We start from the raw sequence: 9942 nt of genomic DNA, 5'->3' as shown, positions 1-9942 counted from the left end.
GGGCTCATTTTTACTGTACCGATAACTATAGACAAGCTGCGCTTGTACGGTGAGGGCTAACTGAATTCATTCCGATGTTTTTTAACAAAAACGAAGATTCAAGGCTTTACGATGGTTTTCATTAGAACAAATATGAGCGCTCCTAACTGTTTTTGGTTTAATTGGAACCAACGGGGGGGGGGGGGGGGGGGGGGGGGGGGGGGAGACCTTCTATATGATGACAAGCCATCAAGTGCTCCACAACATTACTTGTGTGTATTCATTTTGAGTTGGTTTCAGTAATCTGACCCGAAAGTCATAAGAATTTGGACATCAGTTTTTAACAACCCATGGAAATTCCCTCGGGATTATCTAATTAAGGTTGGTCTAGAACACTAGAACTATTGATGCTTAAACATTGTAATTAAGGATGAATTTCTAAGTGTTCTGGATATCTTTTGAAATCAAATCGTTAAAAGGAATCAAACATATCATCGTGATAGTGACTCATGTGGTTTTCTAATCTGTTGTGACTGGCAACAGCTTATAAGGCGGCAACAGTTGGTAACTGTTATGAATATTTTACAAACTATCCATTTCAGATGGAGATATATCAGCCAGTTAAAACGTTGGAATTTGGTGCAACTTATCACTTGGTGCCACGAAACAAATGAAAGCTTCTGGTTTACAAGTTCGTAAAAATATAAATTTATTACAGTTGACTAAAAGAATATACTAAAAAGTTTTTTAATATTTTTTTTTAATAATAAACTAGAGAAACCATTCGAACAAGTTTATTCAGACAAAGACAACAATTTTATTTATTTTATTTCGAAAATATTTTTGATTGATTTATTTGTCCTTTCAAACAAAAACACGCTTTGTGGCCCTGCTTCACTAGTTATGCAGTCGCATGAAAGCTCAACTGTAAATCTATCCATATTTACATAAACTCAACACAGTTCATTCATAACCAATGGAATTGTGGAATAGCTAGGCTCAAGAGCTTTATTATTGTTTCATCTCTCTCAATTCATACCCTCAAACTTGTATTTAGATATAGGAAACGCAGTTAAAGTTCTACTTTTTTCTAGTTCAACTACTTAATACTGGTTCATTTCATGAATCCCGAATGATGGCTCTGTACAACATCTTATCATCAAATGCTTATCTTCATTTTTCAATCATCACAATATTACTGATTCTTCCTCGTACTACAAATTCAATCTCCTTCACCTTTCCAAGTTCCCCAGACAAAGATAAAGAATTGATACATCTCCAAGGTGATTCAATTATAGCCGATAACGCTATTCAACTCACTAAAAATGCAACCACAGGAAGTCTTGGCCGTGCAACCTATTCAAAACCGATACAAATTTGGGATGCAAACACTAAAAGGGTTGCAGATTTTGACACACATTTCTCCTTCGTCATAGACACCATAAATGATACTAACTCTAGTCATGTTGATGGTATCACTTTCTTCCTAATGCCTTACGGATCTGAAATTTCTCCGGATTCTGGCGGTGGATATCTTGGTCTAATGAGTTCGAATGTTACCCAGGAAAACTTCCAAATTTCGGCAGTGGAGTTCGACACTTATGAGGATCCATGGGATCCCAGTTCAGATCATGTTGGTATCGACATTAATAACTCAGTAATATCTGTGTCTGATGAGTCATTATATACAAATAGTATGAAGAACGGAGCCATAGCTAATGCATCTGTAAGTTATAATTCAACTACCAAAAACTTAAATGTTACTCTAACTTATAATCATTCTAGTGGTTCGATTTCTGCAAGTTTGTACCATAATGTTGATATAAGCAGTGTTTTACCAGAAAATATCAGTGTTGGGTTTTCGGCGGCTAGTACTGGCACGGTGTTTAATTATCCGAAAATCCTCTCCTGGGAATTTAATTCCAATTTTAAGAAAACAAAAAGCGGCATTAGTTCTGAATTGGTGGTGGGTCTTATTATTGGTTTGGACTTTTTTGGTTGTTTGATTGGTTTTGTTATTTTTACCTGGTGGAGAAGGAAGAGGCGCCTCGCAAGAAAGTCAGATCTTGATGCAGCGAATTCTGACGAGTTGATGGACGATGCATTTGAGAAAGGATCAGGACCTAAACGATTCTTATACAACGAACTTGTTTATGCGACTAATAACTTTCACGAGGCAGGTAAACTTGGAGAGGGAGGATTTGGAGGCGTTTATAGAGGGTTCTTAAGTGGTATAGGCTTGGATATTGCTGTTAAGAGGATATCTAAAGGATCGCAACAAGGAAAGAGAGAATATCAATCAGAAGTAAAGGTTATTAGCCAGTTACGGCATAGAAATTTGGTTCAACTCATAGGTTGGAGCCATGAGCGAAATGAATTGCTTCTCGTATACGAATTCATGCCTAACCAGAGCCTTGATAAGCATCTTTTCCGTGGAGGGATAAATGTTCTAAGTTGGCAAGTCAGGTATAAAATAGCTCTTGGTTTAGCTTCTGCGTTGCTATATCTACACGAATTATGGGAACAATGTGTACTTCACAGGGATATTAAATCGAGTAATGTAATGTTGGATTCAGATTATAATGCTAAACTCGGTGACTTCGGTTTAGCACGGCTGGTTGATCATCAATTAGGTTCTCAAACAACTGTGTTGGCCGGAACCCTGGGTTACTTAGCACCGGAATGTTTATATACAAGTAAATCTAGTAAAGAATCTGATGTTTATAGTTTCGGGATCGTTGCATTGGAGATTGCTTGTGGCAGAAAGCCGGTTGAACAAAACAAGGAAAACTTGGTAAATTGGGTTTGGGAGCTCTATGTAAATGGTAAGATTGTTGAAGCGGCCGACGAAAAACTAAATATGGATTTCGACAGCCAACAAATGGAACGTTTGTTGGTTTTAGGATTATGGTGTGCTCATCCTGATCCTACAACTAGACCTTCTATTAGGCAAGTGAAGAATCTTCTTAATTACGAATCCCCGTTGGTGAATCTTCCAACAAAGTTGCCTTCTCCGATATATAATTATGTGCCACGACTGCATATGTGCAAGCTTGCTTTTGATTCAGCTTCTGGTCATAACTCTATATCGCAGACAGATGGTAGTCCATGTACATGCAGTAATTGTTCCATCACTAATTTGTCTCAGGTGTCGACAAAGCCTTCTTCCTCAACAGAATCTCTCATACATTCTTGTTAAATCAGATTGATACATGTTAATTTTCTCAAGGTCGTTGTAATTTCATGTAGATTATCAGTAAATATATAGACTGATTGTTTACTATAGTATAAGTTTTTCCCAGTTGTATTTTCCTTTAGTTGTTCCATAATCTGATTAAGACAAGCACATGAGCACATCATTATATCCGACCGAAAGAAGAACTGGTTGATGGTCGACTACCACATTTCGACCATATCTTCGCAATTGTGCGCACATATACCAGTGAAAAACCGATTACGCTAAAATTCTTCTCATCTGATAACGACAGTCCGTTTAAATTTTTCTAAAACTCCGTTCCTCCGTTCATTAATTCCACAAATAATATGTGGCTCGGGTTCTAGGTTTCATTCAGTGTTTCTTTCTCGGAAAAATAGCACAGCCGACCTTACTGTGGTTGTAGCAGAAATCTTTAGGTCACTGGTTCGAATCCGGTAGGTCGGATCGGATTTAACAATAAATTTTTGGAATCTGCAAAAAAAATTTTGTGCCGGGCACTTCTTTCTAGATGATTTTATATCATCAGAACTCTTCCTGGTGACCAGTGAGAACTCTAGTGTATTTATCACTAGATTCAGAATTTTCCTTGTTTGTTTTCTGTTTTTTTTTTTTTTTTTAAAATTCTCCCTTAGTTTGCTTAATTTGAACAACAATTGAATCGAATTATTTCAAAATTTCCAATGGCAGAGGGGAACCCAAATATTTAATGATTTGGTAACTGAAAGTATATGAACATCGTAGAAGACAATTTTTTATTTTATCTTTTTTTATGGTAGAATCTGTAATTTTCCTCAGATGTGCACTCAACTTCCTTTAGTTAATTTTTAGGGTTCAACTTCATTCTTTAGTTTGAGTTGTAGTGACTGCTAGCTGTAGGTGGAGGGGTTTTTCGATACAGTTTTTTAGTTGAACAGGCCTTGGATTTGAGTTCCTGGATCAAAAAGACGGAGCAAAATATCCAAGTTTGGGTAATCTGCCCAAACAATTAGAGAAGTGTGGTTATAACCGACCATCATGCCCTTAAATACCAGTATCGCTATTAACCGAGAGAAAGAGAAGACGATGTAAAGTTTTGATTTTGAGATGTAGACCTCAAATTTTTAATTTTGTATTTCTTTGATTTTAAGTTCCTTAGTTTAATTTCGAACTGGCAGTTATCCCCCGGTACAGGAGCCTGGTCTGTTTTGATTTATGCTGGTTGGTTTTGTACTGATCGTAATTCAGATTCATGGTGATCACAACTTAACGATGTGGTGCTACACGAGGAATAACAAGAATGGGCAGTCGTTTGGTCGGTTAGAGATGGGATGCAAATTAAATGTTGAAGTGATATTTGTGTGGCCTCTTTACTTGATTTTCCCAATTGAAATTCAAAGTGAGTATGAGTTCGTCCAAACGATGTTTATTTATTTTGAGTTTTTGAATTGACTTGTAGTTGCATTTAGAACTGTTTTGGTTTTTCTCTTCGATTGAGAAACCAGGAAAATCTGTTTTCTAACTAGAACAAGTGAGTTAGAATAACAAGTTTTTGGAGTCTGTGAAGGATTAGGATGGCAAGGATGGATGGCTGGTTTAATTGGATTTGAATAAACAAAACTAGTGACAAAACCCCTAGGTGACCAACTTAAAGGAACAAAAAAACCACACATTAATTTTAACAAATTAAATCAGTTTCATTAAATAGTGACACAAAAACCCCAGTTCAAATAATAATTAGCAAATTTAATTTTTTTTACTTTGAAAAAACCCAAACGTATCCTTCTTCATCTTCGTCTTCTCTCCTTTCTTTTTTCTTCTTTCTTTCTCTCCTTCTCCCCACCACCATCACCACCAGTAACGATACCAGACCTCACCAGCAGAAACTTTATGCTTCCCCGACCAAACTAGCACCTTCGTATCTCACCACCACCTTCGTCCGCCTCCTTCAATTCCATCACCACCTTCGTTCCCTTAACCCTTAATTGTTGAAATTAGGGTTGCGATTTTAACTTCAGTTGAAGAATAGAGATGGATTGGTGACGAATTGATGATTGAGATCGATTTTTCAATGAAGGGATGATGGAGTGGTGACGTTTCTAACAAGGTCTAGGAATTAGATCTAGGAATTGATTCCATGGTGGAAATGAACTACCGATGACGATATGCTCGTGTTGGGAGAAACGGTGGATTTAGAATGATAATTTGAAGTTTTGAAGTATTAAAAAATCTTATAATTTCACTAATTTTTCAATTGAATTGGATACCAGATTTCGTTTTGTTTGACATTTCGTTGCTTTTATTCTTGAGAATTTGATTTTGATTGTTACTGTAAGGATTTATTGACTTGGTAAAATTCTTATTTCCTTCTACTTTTGATTGTTACTGTAAGGATTTATTGACTTGCCGGAATGTTTATATACAAGTAAATCTAGTAAAGAATCTGATGTTTATAGTTTCGGGATCGTTGCATTGGAGATTGCTTGTGGCAGAAAGCCGGTTGAACAAAACAAGGAAAACTTGGTAAATTGGGTTTGGGAGCTCTATGTAAATGGTAAGATTGTTGAAGCGGCCGACGAAAAACTAAATATGGATTTCGACAGCCAACAAATGGAACGTTTGTTGGTTTTAGGATTATGGTGTGCTCATCCTGATCCTACAACTAGACCTTCTATTAGGCAAGTGAAGAATCTTCTTAATTACGAATCCCCGTTGGTGAATCTTCCAACAAAGTTGCCTTCTCCGATATATAATTATGTGCCACGACTGCATATGTGCAAGCTTGCTTTTGATTCAGCTTCTGGTCATAACTCTATATCGCAGACAGATGGTAGTCCATGTACATGCAGTAATTGTTCCATCACTAATTTGTCTCAGGTGTCGACAAAGCCTTCTTCCTCAACAGAATCTCTCATACATTCTTGTTAAATCAGATTGATACATGTTAATTTTCTCAAGGTCGTTGTAATTTCATGTAGATTATCAGTAAATATATAGACTGATTGTTTACTATAGTATAAGTTTTTCCCAGTTGTATTTTCCTTTAGTTGTTCCATAATCTGATTAAGACAAGCACATGAGCACATCATTATATCCGACCGAAAGAAGAACTGGTTGATGGTCGACTACCACATTTCGACCATATCTTCGCAATTGTGCGCACATATACCAGTGAAAAACCGATTACGCTAAAATTCTTCTCATCTGATAACGACAGTCCGTTTAAATTTTTCTAAAACTCCGTTCCTCCGTTCATTAATTCCACAAATAATATGTGGCTCGGGTTCTAGGTTTCATTCAGTGTTTCTTTCTCGGAAAAATAGCACAGCCGACCTTACTGTGGTTGTAGCAGAAATCTTTAGGTCACTGGTTCGAATCCGGTAGGTCGGATCGGATTTAACAATAAATTTTTGGAATCTGCAAAAAAAATTTTGTGCCGGGCACTTCTTTCTAGATGATTTTATATCATCAGAACTCTTCCTGGTGACCAGTGAGAACTCTAGTGTATTTATCACTAGATTCAGAATTTTCCTTGTTTGTTTTCTGTTTTTTTTTTTTTTTTTAAAATTCTCCCTTAGTTTGCTTAATTTGAACAACAATTGAATCGAATTATTTCAAAATTTCCAATGGCAGAGGGGAACCCAAATATTTAATGATTTGGTAACTGAAAGTATATGAACATCGTAGAAGACAATTTTTTATTTTATCTTTTTTTATGGTAGAATCTGTAATTTTCCTCAGATGTGCACTCAACTTCCTTTAGTTAATTTTTAGGGTTCAACTTCATTCTTTAGTTTGAGTTGTAGTGACTGCTAGCTGTAGGTGGAGGGGTTTTTCGATACAGTTTTTTAGTTGAACAGGCCTTGGATTTGAGTTCCTGGATCAAAAAGACGGAGCAAAATATCCAAGTTTGGGTAATCTGCCCAAACAATTAGAGAAGTGTGGTTATAACCGACCATCATGCCCTTAAATACCAGTATCGCTATTAACCGAGAGAAAGAGAAGACGATGTAAAGTTTTGATTTTGAGATGTAGACCTCAAATTTTTAATTTTGTATTTCTTTGATTTTAAGTTCCTTAGTTTAATTTCGAACTGGCAGTTATCCCCCGGTACAGGAGCCTGGTCTGTTTTGATTTATGCTGGTTGGTTTTGTACTGATCGTAATTCAGATTCATGGTGATCACAACTTAACGATGTGGTGCTACACGAGGAATAACAAGAATGGGCAGTCGTTTGGTCGGTTAGAGATGGGATGCAAATTAAATGTTGAAGTGATATTTGTGTGGCCTCTTTACTTGATTTTCCCAATTGAAATTCAAAGTGAGTATGAGTTCGTCCAAACGATGTTTATTTATTTTGAGTTTTTGAATTGACTTGTAGTTGCATTTAGAACTGTTTTGGTTTTTCTCTTCGATTGAGAAACCAGGAAAATCTGTTTTCTAACTAGAACAAGTGAGTTAGAATAACAAGTTTTTGGAGTCTGTGAAGGATTAGGATGGCAAGGATGGATGGCTGGTTTAATTGGATTTGAATAAACAAAACTAGTGACAAAACCCCTAGGTGACCAACTTAAAGGAACAAAAAAACCACACATTAATTTTAACAAATTAAATCAGTTTCATTAAATAGTGACACAAAAACCCCAGTTCAAATAATAATTAGCAAATTTAATTTTTTTTACTTTGAAAAAACCCAAACGTATCCTTCTTCATCTTCGTCTTCTCTCCTTTCTTTTTTCTTCTTTCTTTCTCTCCTTCTCCCCACCACCATCACCACCAGTAACGATACCATACCTCACCAGCAGAAACTTTATGCTTCCCCGACCAAACTAGCACCTTCGTATCTCACCACCACCTTCGTCCGCCTCCTTCAATTCCATCACCACCTTCGTTCCCTTAACCCTTAATTGTTGAAATTAGGGTTGCGATTTTAACTTCAGTTGAAGAATAGAGATGGATTGGTGACGAATTGATGATTGAGATCGATTTTTCAATGAAGGGATGATGGAGTGGTGACGTTTCTAACAAGGTCTAGGAATTAGATCTAGGAATTGATTCCATGGTGGAAATGAACTACCGATGACGATATGCTCGTGTTGGGAGAAACGGTGGATTTAGAATGATAATTTGAAGTTTTGAAGTATTAAAAAATCTTATAATTTCACTAATTTTTCAATTGAATTGGATACCAGATTTCGTTTTGTTTGACATTTCGTTGCTTTTATTCTTGAGAATTTGATTTTGATTGTTACTGTAAGGATTTATTGACTTGGTAAAATTCTTATTTCCTTCTACTTTTGATTGTTACTGTAAGGATTTATTGACTTGGTAAATTTAATTCCATTTACATGTTTGATGATGAATTAGATTTATTCTTGAAAATGTTATACCAAATAGTAGTGAGATTAACTTGCCGGGTACAAGATTTCGTCCCTTGTTTGCTCTGTGTTGGTGGAAATGGGATATGAATATCACAGTTAGTCTTATGTTGCTTGTTGGTGGATTGATTTTTCTAATAGTAGATGAATTTTGAACTGAAGTTTGTCTAAGTACTTTAGTCTTAAATGTTGAGATCAATGAAGTGTGCATTACTGTCTCTTAGTGAGGTTAAGCAAAGTGTACAAGTTGTTTGGTTGCGCAATTATTGAAAACTTAAGTTGCGTTTCCACAGTTAACGTAGCAGTTGACATTATGTGGTTTGTTAATGTTGAGCTTCCATGCATACATTTCAAAGTCATATTTTGCAGTTCAATCTGATAGTTATCATCTTTGGTTAGAGTGGTTAGACTAGGTTCCCCTGTTGAACTTGAAAACTTGTATAAGTACAACAGTGTGGCCCTCTTTTGACTCCTGCACCGACACTTGTGTGCAGCGTAAGTGAAGGAGGCATCTTCCTAAAACATGCTCTTTTTAATTTCCGAGTACCTACTTGAGATGATTTGAGCATATGGAAAGAGAAAAGTAACTATTCTATTCTTGTTGGCCAATATTCTTATATCTTATTACTGATATGTTTGAACTGCTTGTGTTTGATTCAGGGTGTCAGGTACTCAGTCAGACCCATCAAATTGATGCTAGAAAGGAGAGAAAGATGGAGACATTAAGGACTGCTCTCGGGATGAATAAAGTTGATGAAACCTCTTTACTACATGAAGAAGGGAAACAGGAAACTGTTCTGGAAACAGTGGAATCTGATTCTGAAATTAGGTGAAGGAGAGGGTCCAAAAGAAGGTTTAATAGAGAAAAATGATGGCTAGAATTGAAATGGGAAGCAATTGCATGTGGTGAATTGGATTGTGGAGCTGAGTAGAGTCAGCTAGGAGATGTTGCTGTCGCTGCTTTCAGATTGGCAGTGTGTAAGTGTAGCTGCTGTTATTTTTGATATGGTTATTGCAGTGATGGGTTTGATATGGTTATTGCAGTGACATGGTCTTGTGACGAGTTTCATTTGATGCTGCTAGTAAGCTGCGGTTGCAGCTGAAGTTAATATTATTGAGAAGGTGGTACTGGTGTTGTCTTTGAGTTGGTTCTCTATGAAGAATGGTTTGAGATGATGCTTGAGATTGCAGGTTGAGAGTGTAGAGAAGAACTGAGATTCCTATGTTGGTGGTGATTATGAACTGCAGCTGGTGATAATCAGAATCCATGGAGGAACTGGTGTTGCTCTGGTTGAATTAATATGGATATTGTAGGTCCAGTTGAAGATCAAACTGAGCCTGAGATGGAGCATTTGTGGTGTTCAGGTATGAGCTTGAATTGAAATGGAAGGA

At 36.6% G+C, this 9942-nt stretch overlaps 1 protein-coding gene across 1 annotated transcript; it reads left to right on the top strand.

Annotated features, from left to right (window-relative positions):
- Positions 1 to 977: 977 nt before the first annotated feature.
- Positions 978 to 3205, top strand: LOC113315178 (L-type lectin-domain containing receptor kinase IX.1-like). Its single transcript, XM_026563476.1, has one exon. It carries the CDS (start codon positions 1112 to 1114, stop codon positions 3176 to 3178), a length of 2067 nt encoding a protein of 688 aa, XP_026419261.1. The 5' UTR covers positions 978 to 1111; the 3' UTR covers positions 3179 to 3205.
- Positions 3206 to 9942: the final 6737 nt, after the last annotated feature.

Source organism: Papaver somniferum, chromosome 10 (assembly GCF_003573695.1).
Source record: "Papaver somniferum cultivar HN1 chromosome 10, ASM357369v1, whole genome shotgun sequence".
In the NCBI taxonomy this organism is placed as follows: Eukaryota; Viridiplantae; Streptophyta; class Magnoliopsida; order Ranunculales; family Papaveraceae; genus Papaver; species Papaver somniferum.
Note: the sequence above shows the minus strand (reverse complement) of the source record. Positions and strands in the feature narration are given on the sequence as shown.